The 21,151-nt window shown below is 38.1% G+C and overlaps 1 protein-coding gene across 2 annotated transcripts in view; it reads right to left on the reverse strand.

The window, feature by feature from the left end:
• Nucleotides 1–21,151, reverse strand: part of OXR1 (oxidation resistance 1) — a 454,407-nt gene that overhangs the window by 345,350 nt on the left and 87,906 nt on the right. For both annotated transcript variants that reach the window (XM_046004513.1, XM_046004493.1), the window contains exon 2: nucleotides 16,652–16,816. In XM_046004513.1, coding sequence (XP_045860469.1) covers nucleotides 16,652–16,674 — 23 coding nt within the window. In that variant the 5' untranslated portion in view covers nucleotides 16,675–16,816. The remainder of the gene's footprint in view (nucleotides 1–16,651; nucleotides 16,817–21,151) is intronic.

A 21,151-nucleotide genomic window follows, 5' to 3' on the forward strand; every position in this document is an offset into this window, starting at 1 on the left:
TTTCATCTCACCAAATATCATTGATGTGACCTCTGCAAATGGGAATGTGAGAGCATTTGACTTTCCAAATTCTGGGGAATCAAAACACATCCGAAGGCTCAAGGCTACTTTTTATGAAATATAAATAGTCTTATTACTTAGGAGTCTTAACAAACAGCACTGAGCAACAAGCCAATTTTGCCCATAATAAAAAATGAGTTTGCTGAATCACCAGGAAGAAAACTGTAATGTTATCTGATAAAGAACATGTAATTATTAAGAAGAGAAGGAAATGCATAAATGTTAAACATGACTAAAAATAAATAGAAGGAGAGAAGTCATTATAACCCTATAGAGGGAATTCCTGGACCACATATGGTAATGATGTCTCCAGGAAGAAGGACGGATTAGCCACGCCTCCTTACATAGACAAGGGCTTGCCCACATCTAGTAAAATAATATTATTATATGCTTGTGAGAACATTTTATCCCACTGTAGGTAATAAAGTCATCTGTAAGCTTTCTCAATCACTAAATCCACAACCCCACAGTACCAAAGGGAGGTGGCAGATATCCATGGATGATTCCTTCTCTGATCTGGATCATGTACCACTGACAATTTGTATCTTGGATTAGAGCTGGTTTGAAAAATTCCCACTCCACCAAAAGTTCCAGACTTTCTGATTTTGTAATTCACACACACACACACACACACACACACACACACACACACACACGAGAGGAATAGGATCAAGGTTGTGTTTCCAATTTTTATTGTGCCAGGTGAAGATATAAAGAGAAATAACCTAACTTCTATCTATAATCAGTGCCATAAAGGAAACCATATTTTATCACAAGAAGTGTAGAAAGGTAACAGTCTTAGAATAAAGGTGAATTTCTTTTCCAAGGAAGGACACATGGAAATGTTATGGCAGCATTCTCTCTAGAACACATGTTAGCACTTGGACAGATACTCTATGTCATCTGGTTCCTCACTGAAACCACACACACATTAAACAACCAGTATAGAGGAGACACTCCATTGATTAATGTACTTTTATGTTTATATATTGGAATTAGCCTTAAAGTTTATGATGGTGAGAGATTTAAAAAATTTGTGAACTATAAGTTGGATAATGGATAATATATTTTCAATTTCCACAATTTACAAAACATTCACTGATCTCTAAAACTCCTTAACATAATATAGAATATTTCTATTGATAAAATATCCTTTATATCATGTCCCTAATTATTCTGATGTATCAGATTTGTTGAATCTTTTTAAATGGATGATAATGAGACACAGGCTATATTCATGAAAAAGGTTTTTCATTTACTTTGTTTCTTTCATTATTACAACGTATTACATTATTCTTTCCTATTAATCATCTGCTGAGTGTTTGTATTAAGAATACAGTATGAATTGCTTTCATAAAATTTGAAGATCACAGAGAACTCCTTTTGAAATAGAAATAAGATCAAGAAATAAGACGAACACGCAATTCTTGCCATTACTAAATTTCACTAAATTTACATTTTAGATAGATTTTCTCCTGTAAAATGGTCAGTGAGGGCAAAGTTTCCTATCACATTTAGAATATATTCCTGTCTTTCTAATGATCTACATGTCTCCCTCTACTTCTATAAGCTCAGGTCCTGGCATTATCCCTTCTACTGGTTCTTTCTACCAAACCAGCTTCCTTGGTGTTTCCTCAAACACAGCAGGTACATTTCAGTCTCAGAGCCTTTGTCCTTCCTGCTTTTCTGCCTGAAATGGTTTTCTGCTGAGACTTGTATTGCTTATTTCCTCTCTGCTTAAATGTCACCTTGCTCAAGAAGCTTTCCTTGGCCACATCCTCACTCCCCACCATCACTCTTTTTTATTCTGCTGGGTTATTCTTCAAAATATTTATCACTCTCTGATACTACAAAACATATTTGCTTATCTGTTTATATTGGTCTGTCTTCAGCCCTAGAATGTAAGCTTAATGAAAGAAGGGACTTCCACTGCATTCATCATTCTATCCTATCCACAGCATTGCAAACTACACATTGTAGGCACTGAAAAGTACATGTTGAATGAAGACATGAACGAATATAAATGCAAGAAAACATTTTCTAATTTACATAAAAATCTACTGCTGGTCTGGATAAAACTAAACTATACTAATCCACCTCTCTAACTGCATAGGAATTACTTTTAAAGTCCTATAGAACTTATAACAAACCTATTCTTTAAAAAAAAGAACATAAAACCAAGTATAAATGAATACATATAACCCTTTTAGTGACCACCCAAATGAGCTGAAAAGTGTTTTCATTTCCTTAGTTACACAGCAATATTTTAAAAATCAAGGTAAACTCTTTTCACAATCTTAAAAACAAATAAAAAATAAAATCCAATAAGCAAACAAACAAAAAAAGATAATGGGGGGATATATACAGGATGAAATGGTCCCTGAAAATTTTATGCACTAACAACAAATGATGTTTAAGATCACAAATATTCAAGGAGAAATAATTTGAGGTTGCTACATGGAGAAAAATATCCAGAAGGTTTCTTAAAAATGTTTGATTTTTAAAAAGCCGTTACTAAAAGCACATAGCTCAAAGCCAGACATGATCAAGGATGCTAAAAATATAATGTGTTTACTTTAAGTGTCAAGCCCAAATCAAAGTAGAATTAGTTGGCGTTAATAATGAAGGGATTTCTATTTGAAAAGGCATATTACGACTACAAAGACGTACTAAAATTTTTCAGAATTTGGTAAACTGACTTTCATCCAAATCACCACACTTCAAGTATTATGTGATTTTGAAGACATATTTTTATTCCTCTTGAATTTTCATTTTTGGCTATCTTATTCTCTCCCCTTCCTCTCCTAAGTCATCTGCTCTTCATACTCTCCTATACTCACTCTTCTGTGTTCTGGATCTGCTCGTTTACAAGCTGAACATCCCCTCACACGAGGATTCTTAAATTTTAGGCTTGCAAACCCACTCTCTCTTTCCAGCACCTTAATATAACAGTCATTCATTCAATATGCACTTACATTCCGGGAAACACAGTATTTCGCCACCTAAGTTCTTCCTATCACTCAGAAAGCCTCGTCTTTTTTTCAGTTAGAATCACTAGCTTTATATTTATGTCTAAACTTCTCTCTCTCTCTCTATCTCTCTCCCCATAACAGACGGTTGACAATTCTGCTTTTTACCCTTTACTACACAACACAGGATAAAAAAATTTCCCTTTGCAATCTCTCTACTTACCCACGTTTCTCGCCACTGTGAGCTCTGAGCCCTTCAGAGATAATTCAAGCCGCTATCTCCTCTGCCACTGCAAACGTTGCCCCCGAGAGCCTGCCACTTAACAGTGTAAATAGGAAAAGTACTTTGCAGAATCATGGTTAAAGCAACCTTTGAGAAAAGATTCTGACTTTTCCCCTGTCTTCGGAAGAAATAGACTGCTTCTGTCTCTCCAGAATCTTATTTTTCCTCCTAAATACTGGTGACGAAGAATGGTATAGGTGGATTCACTTTTTCTTTTATTCACTAAAGAACTTAAATAAAAATATTGTAATGTGAATATTCTGACAAAGAAAAGTATCTACACTTCTAACTTTGCATCTTTCTCATTTCTAGAGTTTTAACACACTATTACTTTTCGATAAAGATAAGTCAAATTAGTTTTCACCCCCTATTAGCATCACTGTAATTTCCAGCATTCACAATAATATTTTATACTATAATTATATTTAATAGAGATAATTTACCACTACTAAATTTAGTCAATACATCAATAACTTACATAACTCAGACATTACTATATTTCCAATCTATGGGCATCCATGACGGAATAAATGATTTGTTGACTTTTAATAAAATTCTATTAATCAGCTGTAAGTAAATACTTCCTTGACAGCACATATTCAGTATTTATACAGAAGTAAATCTGGTAAAACAGCTCATATACAAGACAGGTCCTTTTCTAAAATAAAAAAGATGAGTTGATAAGACACTTTCTCAGAAACACGTATTTTCTCCCTAGCCTTGATGTCTGCAATCCAGAGAGCTACAACATAGGGCCTCACCAGGAACTCTGAATGACAACACCTTGTGACCCACCAGTAGTTAGATATTTTCCTCACAAGAGAAATACTTACAATAGTAAAAAGTGAAAATTAGAAAAGGTACAATCTAAATGAGTGAAATAAATAATGCTACTCCCATAAAGCGTGACCCAGCCTTTACACAGGATTCTGTTGCTCCAGATCCATCAGAGAAAGGACGACAGATGTTACACAGTGACAACGGAAGATGGGAAAATACCATCCATGGCTTGAGTTCAGTTTGGCAAAACTTTGTGAGTGTAAGTAGGAAAGAATATATCTCAGCATTTATAACTGTGGCTTTCTATGAATAGTAAGATTTTGGTCTTTTTTTTTTTTTTACTGCTACTTTGTATTTTTAATAATTTTTTATTTGTTTCTTATTTTTTTATAAACATATAATGTATTTTTATCCCCAGGGGTACAGGTCTGTGAATCGCCAGGTTTACACATTTCATAGCACTCACCATAGCACATACCCTCCCCAATGTCCATAACCCCCTCCCCCTCTCCCAAACAAACCTCCCCCCAGCAACCCCCAGTTTGATTTGTGACATTAAGAGTCACTTATGGTTTGTCTCCCTCCCAATCCCATCTTGTTTCATTTATTCTTCTCCTATCCCCCTAATCCCCCATATTACATCTCCACATCCTCATATCAGGGAGATCATATGATAGTTGTCTTTCTCCGATTGACTTATTTCACTAAGCATGATACCCTCTAGTTCCATCCACATTGTCGCAAATTGCAAGATTTCATTTCTTTTGATGGCTGCATAGTATTCCATTGTGTATATATACCATCTTCTTTATCCATTCATCTGTTGATGGACATCTAGGTTCTTTCCATAGTTTGGCTATTGTAGATATTGCTGCTATAAACATTCGGGTGCACGTGCCCCTTCGGATCACTACGTTTGTATCTTTAGGGTAAATACCCAGCAGTGCAATTGCTGGTCATAGGGTAGATCTATTTTCAACACTTTGAGGAACCTCCATGCTGTTTTCCAGAGTGGTTGCACCAGCTTGCATTCCCACCAACAGAGTAGGAGGGTTCCCCTTTCTCCACACCCTCGCCAGCATCTGTCATTTCCTGACTTGTTAATTTTAGCCATTCTGACTGCTGTGAGGTGGTATCTCATTGTGGTTTTAATTTGTATTTCCCTGCTGCCGAGTGATGTGGAGCACTTTTCCATGTGTCTGTTAGCCATCTGGATGTCTTCTTTGCAGAAATGTCTGTTCATGTCCTCTGCCCATTTCTTGATTGGATTGTTTGTTCTTTGGGTGTCGAGTTTGCTAAGTTCCTTATAGATTTTGAACACTAGCCCTTTATCTGATACGTCGTTTGCAAATATCTTCTCCCATTCTATCAGTTGTCTTTTGGTTTTGTTAACTGTTTCCTTTGCTGTGCAAAAGCTTTTGATCTTGATGAAATCCCAATAGTTCATTTTTGCCCTTGCTTCCCTTGCCTTTGCCGATGTTCCTAGGAAGATGTTGCTGCGGCTGAGGTCGAAGAGGTTGCTGCCTGTGTTCTCCTCAAGGATTTGGATGGATTCCTTTCTCACATGGAGGTCCTTCATCCATTTGAGTCTATTTTCGTGTGTGGTATAAGGAAGTGGTTCAATTTCATTTATCTGCATGTGGCTGTCCATTTTCCCAGCACCATTTATTGAAGAGGCTGTCTTTTTTCCACTGGACATTCTTTCCTGCTTTGTCGCAGATTAGTTGACCATAGAGTTGAGGGTCTATTTCTGGGCTCTCTATTCTGTTCCATTGAACTATGTGTCTGTTTTTGTGCCAGTACCATGCTGTCTTGATGATGAAAGCTTTGTAATAGAGCTTGAAGTCCGGAATTGTGATGCCACCAATGTTGGCTTTCTTTTTCAATATTCCTTTGGCTATTCGAGGTCTTTTCTGGTTCATATAAATTTTAGGATTATTTGTTCCATTTCTTTGAAAAAAAATGGATGGTATTTTGATAGGGATTGCATTAAATGCATAGATTGCTTTAGGTAGCATAGACATTTTCACAATATTTATTCTTTTAATCCAGGAGCATGGAACATTGTTCCATTTCTTTGTGTCTTCCTCAATTTCTTTCATGAGTACTTTATAGTTTTCTGCATATAAATTCTTAGCCTCTTTGGTTAGGTTTATTCCTAGGTATCTTATAGTTTTGGGTGCAATTGTAAATGGGATTAACTCCTTAATTTCTCTTTCTTCTGTCTTGTTGTTGGTGTACAGAAATGCAACTGATTTCTGTGCATTGATTTTATATCCTGACACGTTACTGAATTCCTGTACAAGTTCTAGCAGTTTTGGAGTGGAGTCTTTTGGGTTTTCCACATATAGTATCATATCATCTGCGAAGAGTGATAGTTTGACTTCTTCTTTGCCGATTTGGATGCCTTTGATTTCTTTTTGTTGTCCGATTGCTGAGGCTAGGACTTCTAGAACTATGTTGAATAGCAGTGGTGATAATGGACATCCCTGCCATGTTCCTGACCTTAACGGAAAAGCTTTCAGTTTTTCTCCATTGAGAATGATATTTGCGGTGGGTTTTTCATAGATGGCTTTGATAATATTGAGGTATGTGCCCTCTATCCCTACACTTTGAAGAGTTGTGATCAGGAAGGGATGCTGTACTTTGTCAAATGCTTTTTCAGCATCTATTGAGAGTATCATATGGTTCTTGTTCTTTCTTTTATTAATGTGTTGTATCACATTGACTGATTTGTGGATGTTGAACCAACCCTGCAGCCCTGGAATAAATCCCACTTGATCGTGGTGAATAATCCTTTTAATGTACTGTTGAATCCTATTGGCTAGTATTTTGGTGAGAATTTTTGCATCTGTGTTCATCAAGGATATTGGTCTGTAGTTCTCTTTTTTGGTGGGATCCTTGTCTGGTTTTGGGATCAAGGTGATGCTGGCCTTATAAAATTAGTTTGGAAGTTTTCCTTCCATTTCTATTTTTTGGAACAGTTTCAGGAGAATAGGAATTAGTTCTTCTTTAAATGTTTGGTAGAATTCCCCTGGGAAGCTGTCTGGCCCTGGGCTTTTGTTTGTTTGGAGCTTTTTGATGACTGTTTCAATCTCCTTACTGGTTATGACCTGTTCAGGTTTTCTATTTCTTCCTGGTTCAGTTGTGGTAGTTTATATGTCTCTAGAAATGCATCCATTTCTTCCAGATTGTCAAATTTGTTGGCATAGAGTTGCTCATAGTATGTTCTTATAATTGTCTGTATTTCTTTGGTGTTAGTTGTGATCTCTCCTCTTTCATTCATGATTTTATTTATTTGGGTCCTTTCTCTTTTCTTTTTGATGAGTCTGGCCAGGGGTTTATCAATCTTATTGATTCTTTCAAAGAACCAGCTCCTAGTTTCATTGATTTTTTTCTATTGTTTTTTGGTTTCTATTTCATTGATTTCTGCTCTGATCTTTATGATTTCCCTTCTCCTGCTGGGTTTAGGGTTTCTTTCTTGTTCTCTCTCCAGCTCCTTTAGGTGTAGGGTAAGGTTGTGTACTTGAGACCTTTCTTGTTTCTTGAGAAAGGCTTGTACCGTTATATATTTTCCTCTCAGGACTGCCTTTGCTGTGTCCCACAGATTTTGAACCGCTGTGTTTTCATTATCGTTTGTTTCCATGAATTTTTTCAATTCTTCTTTAATTTCCTGGTTAACCCATTCATTCTTTAGAAGGATGCTGTTTAGTCTCCATGTATTTGGGTTCTTTCCAGCTTTCCTCTTGTGATTGAGTTCTAGCTTCAGAACATTGTGGTCTGAAAATATGCAGGGAATGATCCTAATCTTTTGATACCAGTTGAAACCTGATTTGTGACCAAGGATGTGATCTATTCTGGAGAATGTTCCATGTGCACTAGAGAAGAATGTGTATTCTGTTGCTTTGGGATGAAATGTTCTGAATAGATCTGTGATGTCCATCTGGTCCAGTGTGTCACTTAAGGCCTTTATTTCCTTGTTGATCTTTTGCTTGGATGATCTGTCCATTTCAGTGAGGGGCGTGTTCAAGTCCCCTACTATTATTGTATTATTATTGATGTGTTTCTTTGATTTTGTTGTTAATTGGTTTATATAGTTGGCTGCTCCCACGTTAGGGGCATAGATATTTAAAATTGTTAGATCTTCTTGTTGGACAGACCCTTTGAGTATGATATAGTGTCCTTCCTCATCTCTTATTATAGTCTTTGGCTTAAAATCTAATTGATCTAAGGATTGCCACCCCAGCTTTCTCCTGATGCCCATTAGCATGGTAAATTGTTTTCCACCCCCTCACTTTAAATCTGGAGGTGTCTTCACGTCTAAAATGAGTTTCTTGTAGGCAACATATTGATGGGTTTTGTTTTTTTATCCATTCTCATACCCTGTGTCTTTTGATTGGGGCTTTTAGCCCATTAACATTCAGGGTAACTATTGAGAGATAAGAATTTAGTGCCATTATTAGCTTGTAAGGTGACTGTTCCTGTATATTGTGTCTGTACCTTTCTGATCTACTACTTTTAGGCTCTCTCTTGGCTTAGAGGACCCTTTTCAATATTTCCTGTAGAGCTGGTTTGGTGTTTGCAAATTCTTTCAGATTTTTTGTCCTGGAAGCTTTTTATCTCTCCTTCTATTTTCAATGATAGCCTAACTGGATAGAGTATTCTTGGCTGCATGTTTTTCTCGTTTAGTGCTCTGAATATATCATGCCAGCTCTTTCTGGCCTGCCAGGTCTCTGTGGATAAGTCTGCTGCCAATCTAATATTTTTACCATTGTATGTTACAGACTTCTTGTCCCAGGCTGCTTTCAGGATTTTCTCTTTGTCACTAAAACTTGTAAATTTTACTATTAGGTGACGGGGTGTGGACCTATTCTTGTGTTCTCTGTGCCTCCTGGATTTTGATGCTTGTTCCCTTTGCCATATTAAGGATATTCTCTCCAATAATTCTCTCCAATAGACCTTCTGCTCCCCTCTCTCTTTCTTCTTCTTCTGGAATCCCAATTATTCTAATGTTGTTTCGTCTTATGGTGTCACTTCTCTCTCGAATTCTCCCCTCGTGTTCCAGTAGCTGTTTGTCCCTCTTTTGCTCAGCTTCTTTATTCTCTGTCATTTGGTCTTCTATATCACTAATTCTTTCTTCTGCCTCATTTATCCTGGCAGTGAGAGCCTCCATTTTTGATTGCACTCATTAATAGCTTCTTTGATTTCAAATTGGTTAGATTTTAGTTATTTTATTTCTCCAGAAAGGTCTTTTATGTCTCCAGAGAGGGTTTCTCTAATATCTTCCATGCCTTTTTCGAGCCCGGCTAGAACCTTCAGAATCGTCATTCTGAACTCTAGATCTGACATATTACCAATGTCTGTGTTGATTAGGTCCGTAGCCTTCGGTACTGCCTCTTGTTCTTTTGTTTGTGGTGATTTTTTCCACCTTGTCATTTGTCCAGAAGAGGATATGAATGATCAAATAAAATACTAAAAGGGTGGCAAAGACCCCAGAAAAATGCGCTGTAACCAAATCAGAAGAGACCCCAAATTGTGGGGGAGAGAAAGGGGATAAAAAGAGGTTCAGAAAAAAAAAAGAAAAAAATTAAAAAATTAAACAAATAAAGAAAAAATATAAAAAAGAAAGAAAAAATATATATTTTAGATAAACGAGTCAAAAGACATTAAAAAAGAAAAGGGTAAAAGTTTTAAAAAAATTAACAGAAGAAGAAAAAAGAAAGAAAAAAAATTGAAAAAAAAATTGAATTAACCGCAAGACTAAAGAATCACGGGGAGAAAGCCATGAGTTCCGTGCTTTGCTTTCTCCTCCTCTGGAATTCCGCTGCTGTCCTAGGTATTGAACCTGCTTTCCTTGACAGAGGAAATTCGACCCGGCTGGATATTTTGTTGATCTTCTGGGGGAGGGGCCTGTTGTAGTGACTCTCAAATGTCTTTGCCCGAGGCAGAATTGCACCGCCCTTACTGGGGTCGGACTAAGTAATCCACTTGGGTTCGCTTTTGGGAGCTTTTGTTCCCTGAACTCTTTCCGTAGAGTTCCAGAGGACAGGAATGAAAATGGTGTCCTCCCAGTATCCGGCCCAGAGGAGCAGAGAGCCCGGGGCCCCACTCCTCAGTGCGCCCCCAGAGGACAGCACCCAATCACTCCCGTATCCCCAGCCTCCAGCTGCACTCCGAGCTCACCCACCCTCCGACCGGTTCAAGGTAACCCCGAGCTGAGAGTTCAGTCCTCGGCTCTGTCTCTGTAGCCAGCTTCTCCATTCTTTTTTTTTTTTTTTTAAAGATTTTATTTATTTATTTGACAGAGAGACAGATCACAAGTAGGCAGAGAGGCAGGCAGAGAGAGGGGAGGAAGCAGGCTCCCCGCGGAGCAGAGAGCCCGATGGGGGGCTCAATCCCAGGATCCTGAGATCATGACCTGAGCCGAAGGCAGCGGCTTAATTCACTGAGCCACCCAGGCGCCCCCGGCTTCTCCATTCTTATACCTGCGAGCTCTGCGACACTCCGACCCCCGATCCTTCTGTGACCCTGCGGGACCTGGGGTCATGCTGACCCTGCGTGGGCTTCACCCCGGTTTTGCCTCTGGAGCAATGTCCCTCAGTGGAACAGACTTTTAAAAGTCCTGATTTTGTGCTCCGTTGTTCCACCGCTTGCCGGAAGCCGGCCCCTCCCGCTGCGGTCTATCTTCCCATCCTTTGGATTCACTTCTCCGCCAGTCCTACCTTTCAGAAAGTGGTTGATTTTCTGTTTCTAGAATTGCTGTTCTTCTTCTCTTCGATCTCCCGTTGGATTTGTAGGTGTTTGCAATGTTTAGATAAGCTATTGAGCTGATCCCCTGCTACCCGATGTAGTCTCAGCCTGCTACTTCTCCGCCATTTTGACTCCTCCCCTACTTTGTATTTTTCTATAGTGTTTGACTCTTCATAATTAGCATATTCTTTTATTTTTAGAAGTAAATACAAGAGACATATTTGCACTCCTGAATAATAAACCATTTCTTCCCGTACAGGAGAAACAAATATCCATTTTGTTTTCCCCAACATCTTGGACATACCTTTTACTTATTTATATATATATATATTTTTTTTTTAAAGATTAATTTATTTGTTTTAGAGAGAGGGAGAGAGCATGGGGGAAAGGACAGAGGGAAAGAGAGAATCCTGAAGCAGACTTCCTGCTGAGCGTGCAGCCTGATGCAGGGCTTGATCCCACCACCCTGAGATCATGACCAGAGTCAAAACCAAAAGTTGGCAACTCAACAGACTGAGAGCTGAGGTACCCCGCCCTGAAAGTACCTTTTAGAGCACTTACTACATTAAGTTAGTTATTTGATTACTTAGTCTTGTTGGCTAAGAGATGAGCTCCTATAAGAAGAGTCATTACCTCCCATTAAGACAGCATCCCTGTAGAGAGCCCAGGACACAGTGTATTACGGACGCTCGATAGACTGTACTTGGCCTCTTACTTTCATTCATCCGGTGTCTTCTTTTTCCCTGGCTCTAGTTCAATTACCTTCACCTCTCCCAGGTGCCACAGTGTTTAAGACGTGGTGATCAAAAGATGAAATGTGCGCAGTCATCACAATGAAAATGGTTTGGTGTCAAGAAGATGGCATTTGGCAAAACCAGTTAGGCCACCATTAGGATCACTCTCTGAACACTGGTTGACAGATGTATGGTAACGCTAGTAAATGCGAGCTGAGAGTGCCCAGGGCTGGAGGGAGGAGAAAGTACTTGACTTAGTAGCAGAGGGTCTCTATGAGATGGACAACGGGAAGAGTCATTTTAGTTGAATTACACAAAATGCCAGTATCTTTCTGTTGTGCTTCCTCTGTATCATGATGAAAACCTGACAATTTCTAGCCTGTCACATGACAAGTGGAACTAAGATTCATACTTTGTCATTTAGGTAGCTCACCTTATGTAAGCTGAAGGTTCACCTTAGTTTCTGATGGCAACAAGCTCTTCACCCCCTCTAGGAAATTAGGGCGCTCACCCACTACCTCCACACTCCACCCTCAATACTATTCCAATGCCTGACAGGGTTCCCAGGTCCAGATACTCACGTCCTTCCAAGAGAAGCCCCAGGATATCTATAATTGAGGAAATTAAGGGAAGCATTCTAGTTGGAAATGGGAACTAGGGCACTCACCGTGAAGCCACACGCACACAGCAAGGGTATCACTTTACCAGACAGTGTTCGTTTTATATGGGTAGCTTGGTGATTAGGGGCACCAACTGGCTGCCTGCATCCATTGCCTAACTCTGCCACTTAGTGGCTGTGTCGTATTGGGCAAATTTCTACTAAAGTGTGTGTGTCTAAATTCTCCACTCATGGAAATGTGAATAACAACACTACGTTGCTAATAAGGTTGTGTGAGGAGTACGGTAAGTATGTTAATAACCACAAAGTGTCTAAAAAAGTGTCTGGTACAAGGTGAATGCCATGTAAATGTTCAATCTTCGTAATATTTACTTAGCTTTCATGTCAGAAAAATTGAATGTTTTCAAACATTATATATATGTACATATACATTATATATACATGCATTATGTATATTACATATAATCTTATCAAAATATTAAAACACAGACAGGTTGAAGATGGTCATCAGGGAAGAAACACTAAAAGTCCTTTCACGTACCCCTTGGTATTATACCATTTCCCTCTTTGTGCTATAGAAATAGCACTCTTTTTCAACTCTCTCTGCTTCCTCATGTCTCCTGCTAATTACCTCTGCTACCAGCAACAATTCTTTCCCTTAGATCATAGCCTGGAATCTGTCACCTGTTCACAGATGTCTGCAATGATTCTGCACATCCACTGGTCTCTATCTCAACCAAAGTCAATTCAATCATTGCTCTATCTAGTAATTATTTACTGAACAGGAAGATTCATGAAACATCTGTTGTATGTTACAATATGATTCTTATAATCAATTCTTACCAGTCTCCTTACCTGATTCACACTGCACAGTTTCCTAGAAATTTGGACATTTCCTAGATTGTATTTCTTTTTGAGATTCAGTATGAAAGGGCCAGATTATTTCACATTTTTTTCAAATGTCATACCCATAACTACTAGAGCAAGTAAGTTTCTTTTAATATGTAAAAAAAAGATAATTTTCCTATACTAGGTATTTAAAAGCTGGGAGGATTGCTTGGATAGTTGTTAACATGAATTTCTAAATTCTTCAGTTGCATGTAGGGCCCACTTTCCATTAAGCCTCAGAGTCAACTTTTTTAAATCAACACATGAATATGGTTAGATATATACAATGTCATAGTAAGAAGACCAAACGGTTCAGAGTCGAGTGGGTTTTGACAATAAACTCTGCTAACATTAATGAGATACTCAAACAGAGGGGAGTCTGGCAAAAGTGGAACTCAAAAGACTCACAGAGATAAAGACTGACAGGGTTACTCTAATTCCCAGACATGAAGAAGCCGCCCTGAGAAACAGATGGGAGCGTCTGGCACATACATCCTTACCGTCAGACAGATCCCGCCAGGTGTACCCTGTCCCTATCTGGATTCCCTTAAACACTGGAAGCATGGAACGCTCCCTGCGATGATTATGCAATCATCAGCCAGTCCCATCGAAGTTTCCACAACAGTTACAGAAGGCACTGGTGGGGCCAATCAAGCATTTCATGCAGTTAAAAGTTACATCTCTTATTTTAAATTAATAGTTGTACCAGTTTCTTTTCCAATGTCGGTATTTTCATGTCTTAGTTTCTGAATTTCAAAACAGAGAGCCAGACCCTGGACTATAATAATTTCACCAAATTAATGTCATTATGGCCAAACTCCACACTGTTGTATAATGCTGTAACACTGGTAAAAGAAATTAAGAGCTCTCTTCACGGAAATCTAACGGGGAACGTTAGTTGTAGCCAGAATTAAGGATACAACTGGATGAATTATTTCTGTAAAATTTGTACCTGCGAGATTGAAAGAATTCTAACAAATTTCAGATAAATGAATTCTGTAAGCATCAAAAAAATTTTTAGAATGAAAGTATTAATCTACCTTTGAATTACCTATTTTACATTTTTCACCCATCTGCACAGCATCAATGTATAGTAGAGCTTCTAAATTCCAAGTGCCGTGCTAGACAACTGGGCTGGGACCACAACATATAATCTCTGCTCTTTGTGGAGTTCACTGTGTTTTGAATGACCCTAACATCCCACTGAAAGGATGGACTTTGACCGAACTATTGTATCACATCCAGTCAGATGTTAACTGAGACAGATTCAAATGTTTGCCCTGTCCTGATTCTGGGAGCCAGGCCACCCACACCCTGTCTTGAGATAGGACAATCATGCCTGTGTTTTCATTTCCTCCACCCTCGCCTGCTTCTTGTTTGTCTCTTCTCCCCATTCTCCTCCTCCTCATTCTCCTTCCTGTCTTCCCCCCTTCATCTTTTTCTTTCTTCTTTGGCATGCAGCCCACTTTCAAAGATTCATCTCCAACACATGCATTTGCCAGGGGTATAGTTTCTTTAAATAAATGTGTCCTTAATATCTTCCAGGGGTTTGGGGGCACCTGGATGGCTCAGCTGGTTAAGCATCTGTCTTTGGCTCAGGTCACGATCTTTGGATCTTGGGATTAAGCCCCATGTTGGGCTCTCTGCTCAGGGGAACTCTGCTTCTCCCTCTCCCTCTGTTCTTCCTGCTTGTGCTCTCTCTCTCTCTCTCAAAGAGATAAATAAAATCCTTTTTTAAAAAGTATCTTCCGGGGCGCCTGGGTGGCTCAGTGGTTTAGGCCACTGCCTTCGGCTCAGGTCATGATCTCAGGGTCCTGGGATCGAGTCCCACGTCGGGCTCTCTGCACTGAAGGGAGCCTGCTTCCCTCTCACTCTCTCTGCCTGCCTCTCTGCCTACTTGTGATCTCTCTCTGTCAAAATTAATAAATAAAAAAAAAATCTTTAAAAAACAAAAAAATAAAAAAATAAAAAAATAAAAAAGTATCTTCCAAGGCGGAGCCTGGTTGGCTCAGTCGGTTGAGTGTCTGCCTTTACCTCAGGTCATGATCCCAGGGTTCTGGGATTGGGCCTCACATTAGGCTCCCTGCTCAGCGGGAAGTCTGCTTCTCTCTCACCCCCTGCTCATGCTTGATCTCTCTCTGGGTTTGAAGGGGTTCACATATTCTATGGAATTCTTTTTATTATTTTAATGGTGATTTTATTTTAATAGTATGTTTTATAGTAATAATTCATAACTTACTTTTTTTCATTTATTTTTACAGAATATAGCTTCTTTATATAATACAGAATTAGCTTCTTTAATTCATTTCTTTCTTTTTTTTCCCTTTTTTCAAACTGAGATCCTTTGCACCCAGTGGGAATCCAAGGATATATATTTTAGGGAGTCCATAAAAACTGGGTCCTTTGGAAACACTACTCTACATCTAAACACATAATTTTACCCTTTGCCCTAAAGAAATTTCTTACTTAACTAAAAATAAATAGATGGAGCAAAGTGGCAGAAACCAGTCTCTCAAGCTATCTGTATTTCCAGCACAAACCAAAGACAAGGATGGGATAAGCTCCAATGAAAATGGGCAAGATTACCAGGTCTTTCTTATATTTACATATATATATATATATATATATATATATATATATATATATATATTTGTATATTTACATATATTCAGCTCTTTATGTTTACTTAAAAAAAATCCAAAGTTCTAAAAAATGGCTTCTAATTCATCCCTGCTAGTATTGCTCTTGGTTGCCATAGAAAAGTTGTTAATTATATGCCAAAAAAATCTTCAGACTTCTTATTATAAATTACAAACAGCATTTAAACATGAACTGGAAGTCAAAGATTATTCAGAATGCCAGCTATTTAAAGATATGAATCTAGGGCGCCTGGGTGGCTCGGTGGGTTGGGTCTCTGCCCTCGGCTCAGGTCATGATCTCAGGGTCCTGGGACCGAGCCCCGCGTCGGGCTCTCTGCTCAACAGGGAGCCTGTTTCCCCCTCTCTCTCTCTCTCTGCCTACTTGTGATCTCTCTCTGTCAAGTAAATAAAATTAAAAAAAAAAAAGATATGAATCTATAAGGGAATCTTCTCTTCCATATTAGAGTTCTGTTCCGTTTAGTCGGGGTAGATCTGCTGAAAGAGGAAGTCGGAAGAAAAGTACTGATGAGAAAATACCTATCCAGTCCCTACAGCTTCCCTTACAGCCTGTTACTCCTGTAGTTGGGATTATAACAGTAGCTAGGACCACTGAATGAGTGTTTAATTCCTACTTATCTCTCCACTAGGATGTCTGGAAAGAAAGGTATAGGATGTCACCTTTCATCCAATGAAATTATGGATTCATAAAAGGCTTGAACCCTTTCCAGAGTGCCCAGATACCACAGGGCTGAAAGTGCTAAAGTTTAAATTCTCGGTAGCTTTCCTTACCTTAATCCACGGCACCAATCTCTGGAAACCAGACTTTTAAAGTTCTTTCTCTGCTCCAGTTCTGAAAGTACAACTTTTGCACAAAATATGGCTTGAGGATATGCATGCATTTGGATTAGGTTAGAAGGCGATTCACTTACCACGATAAATTAGATACAGACATTGCAGCAATTTATGGAGGAGTCTTGTGGAGCAGTCTTCTCTAGGTTTCAGAACAGGGAATGAGTAGGTCGAGTAGACAAGACCACTGGGAATTAGAATTTTAGCTTTGTTGCTGGAATGATGCACTTACAGTCTGAAATAACCTATAAAGAAAAGAAATAAAATGATATCTATAGAACGCAGTCTATTTGACTTTTTATAAATATATTTCATCCAGGTTAATAGTTTGGTCACGGTATAAGACATAGAAAAATATATTTTTCTTAAAATATAAGACTTATTATAAACCAAAGATAAAATTAAATCAACCATATGATAAGCTGAATGCTTTACCTTTAAAATCAGTTTAAAGAGCAATACAATGTTCATCCCCTGAGGCACATAATACAGGGAAAGAACAGAATGTGTTTTTAGATGCACCAATTTTTTTCTCCATATGGCCAATCAGTTGTGCTCTAAGTTAGTTTTATATACTTATGCTAAAAAGATCAAAACAAAGCTCCTAATTGGCCACAGTATGCATTTTGAAAAAAAGCTCCTTGGCACAAATTAGTATCATGTCCAAAGCTGTAACAAAAAAATCATTCACTACTACTTCTGAGCAAAGCAAATTTACATTGAGTAACATGCGGAGGAAAATCAGTATGTATTTACCTAACCTTTTCAGATATACTATGTGCACATACACTATCCAAGGTAGAGTTCAGGGGTAAGGATGAATGACATATAACTAAGACATGTTTCTGCCTTCAAAGAATGTTTTATGTAAGAAAGATGATTATAATAAAATGGAGTAAGTTTTCTAATAGATGTTTACACGGAGCATATAGGAGCAAAAAGACGAGCTTTCACCCCAGTCTTAGGGATTTGGAAGGACTTCTCCTTTTTTTTTTTTTTTTTTAAGATTTTATTTATTTGACAGAGGGAGAGATCACAAGTAGGCAGAGAGACAGGCGGGGGGTGGGGAAGCAGGCTCTCTGCTGAGCAGAGAGCTGAGCTGGATGCGATCCGGGGACTCAATCCCAGGACCCTGAGATCATGACCTGAGCCTAAGGCAGACTCTTAACCCACTGAGCCACGCAGGCGCCCCTGGAAGGATTTCTAAAGAAGATAATGGACCAAACTACTAACGTTAGGTTTGGCTGCAAGTTTCAAAACAAACAAACAAAAAATAAAAAAAAAAATCCAAACTCAGAGTGGCTTAGAAAAGACAGTTTATTTTTCTCTCCTATAAACAAATCCTGAGTCTTAAGAAGTCCAAGGAAGATATAGCAATTCTATAAACACGTGAGATGGAGACTTCCTTCTTGTCATTTTACCATTCTTGACATGTGGTTCCCCTACATGTTCCAAGTGGCTGCTGAGCTTGAGAATGTCTGTGTTCCAGTTAGCAAGAAGAGGAAAGAAAAGGATGCTTCCTGAAATTTACACATGACATTTCTGCTTGTACTTCACGGGACAGAGCTTAGTAACTTGGCCACTCTTATTCTACTGGAGACTGGGAAATGCAGTCATTATTCTAGGCAACCACAAACCATGGTACCTATTAGAAACCAGGGATAAACGTGGGTATTGGGATAAAATTAGCATTGTCTGCCATGGTGTTTGTGACTTGGTGACCTTTACCCACGATATTTTATGATTCTGTACCTACTGCAAAGTGACAAACATGGGGCAGAGGTGAGGTGCCATCAGTCCGTGGTTTGTTGGTAATTTTACATATTTGATATATAATGTGTTAAACATCAAACTTCTTCAGTTTTCTTAAATCACTCATAGAATCAACAAAATATTTTGTGTGCCCTATGATTTACCAGACTCTAAGTATGAAGGGCACAAGACTAATAAAATATGGTCTTTGCACATAAAGAATTTACTTACATAGATGCCATCATGTAAAAAAATAAAATGCACTCTGAAAATTGCTGAGTATATACAAGGGCATACGAGCAGCTACAGGGGAATAGAGAAAACCATAATTCTAATGGATTCTAATTTTAATAGACCCTGTCTGCCAGTTGAGTAAGCAGCTGTAAGACTGGCATCCTAAACAGTCTCCTTGCATTCCCGAAGAGGTTTTCAAGTCCATCCTGCCCTTGTTAAAGCATACGGACTTCCATCTATTAAGGACAGAGGGACTCCAAATTCTGCTACGAAAATTGGTAACTTCCAACTCTCAAAATCTGTTATTACCTGATTCTTATCAAGGATTCAATGACCAAAAATGAAAAAAAAAAAAGTATGTGCTATTGTCTGATATAATTCATTCTAGATAATCTTAATTCTTAATTCTATCTTTAGAGAGATGTGTATCTGGATATCATTATTTTAATATGTAACCAAATTACCTTTACTGAATTATACTTTGGGGTTTTTCCAAGAGTTTGCATTGAAGGATGTCAATAAAGATAATAATAAATAATCAAGAGAAATCCAGGCCTGTGAAATCAGCTATAAGGTTTAGTGGGCTATTTACTGACATAAAAATGTTGCCCTTATGAGCACTCAAAGCAAAACGTGCCAAGTTTCAAAACTAAGAAAACTATTATTCTAAAATTCGGACTTGCTTTAATCCTATGGGGACATTAAGTTTATTTCTTTGCTTTAACTTATGAGAAGCTCTGCAACAAATTTGTCACATTTCTTTAAGAACTATTCAAGGCTTCAAGGTTTACATTTTTATCCTAACTTCTTTTCCCATTTCTGGCAACTTTAATTTTTAACATGTTTTTGATAAACACACATACATATACAAACATATGCACATACAGTTATACACATGTGTAAATACATAGAAAATCCTCCCTCAGTCTTTTTTAGGGTGAGAAAAAATATAAAGACAACAATTCCAGATTTACCTGCTTCTGCAGAATGTAGGAATAACGTGAAGAAATTTGATCTCAGGATCTTTGATCAAACCCTATGAAATCATTGTTTTTGTAGGTCAAAATGGCCAAATATTATCAATGTATACAATGCAACTTAATGTAACTGAAGGGTTGACCAAGACAGCCTAACACTGTTGCCTTCGCCCTGACTCAACTTTACACAGGCTTCTTCCTGACTCTAGACCCCAACCTCTCTTTTCTTAGAATGTTTACTATAGAAAATTTGCAATTATAAATTCTTTCTCTGCCCCTTTGAGATAAGAATCTATCCGTTTCTTGCCAGTTATACAACCCCAGTAATGTCTTTCTCAAGGACTGGGGAGCCATCCATTGGAAATGTAATCATCAAAGAAGATTGTGTTCTACCTCCCAGTCTCTGTGGGAAGATAGGTGCCTAACTCCTTAAGCACCAATTAGCAAACACAGATGGCCTGATCCCATTGAGCAACCTTCTCCTAATACCCTCCAGTATTTTTCAACTAGTTGACTCTTAGCACTTAAAACCCTCCTGTCTTCTGTTTCAGCAGAATTGAGATCAGTCACTGTCCCCTATTCCAAAAGTCTTGAATTAAGTTTTCCTTCCCTGTTGAACGTGGCCTGGTTTAATTTTTCTTTGGGAAGGGTTTTTTGTTTGTAATTCCTTGAAGTTCAGGAAAATCTCCTAAGAAGCTGGCAATGTTGTCAAAAAGTACAGTCTTTTCTCAATGCCCTTTACCTGTAATAACTACCAACTTGGATTTTGAAAAGTTTATAATAAATGTGGATTTATAAAATAATAGAAAATTGCATTTTTTTTCTGATGGTATATCTAGTGCTTATAAGAAAAAAATATATGAACATAAAAAATTCATATGGCTATTCATAATGATTACAATGATCACTCTGGGATTCATTTGGAATTAAATCATCTTTTATTTTTATTTGCATCCTATAACTATCTAATTTACTTATTTATTTCTTCAAGGATACATACCACAAGGCAGTCAATTAAATTTACTAAATTTTGTAACACAAAAAAGACAATTATGTGATGCTTTCAAAGGCCTTGGAGAAATGACTCATTTCTTATCAATGAAACCTTTCCAAAGAAAACATCTTTAGGATCTTCAGAAAAGGTTAAATTTTCTGTACATTTTGATGATTCACAATCTTTCTTTCTAAATAAGGATGTATTCATTTATTTGAGAGCAAGAAAGAGAGAGCATGAAAAGGATGGGGAGAGGGAGAGAGAATCTCAAGCAGACTCCCTGCTGAGTGCACAGCCCAAATTGGGGCTCGATCCCAGGACCCTGAGATCATGATCTGAACCAAAACCAAGAGTCAAATGCTTAACCAACTAGAGGTACCCGGGGGTCCCCATGATTCACAATCTTTATGCAAATCCCAACATCGTTCTCCACACTTAAGTATGAATTTATAGTTTTAAAGCAAAATTCTAACATTACTAATAGCCTCCACTGTCATAAAGAGAATGTTTTTCATATTAGGGAAAACTTTTTAAAATATATGGATTGATTTGACTCTGTCTGAATGCCCAGCCATGATTGTAAGTTATAAGCATAGGCACAACTGTTCTCTTGAGGTCACTCC

The sequence above is a fragment of the Meles meles genome, chromosome 1 (assembly GCF_922984935.1).
Source record: "Meles meles chromosome 1, mMelMel3.1 paternal haplotype, whole genome shotgun sequence".
Lineage (NCBI taxonomy): Eukaryota > Metazoa > Chordata > Mammalia > Carnivora > Mustelidae > Meles > Meles meles.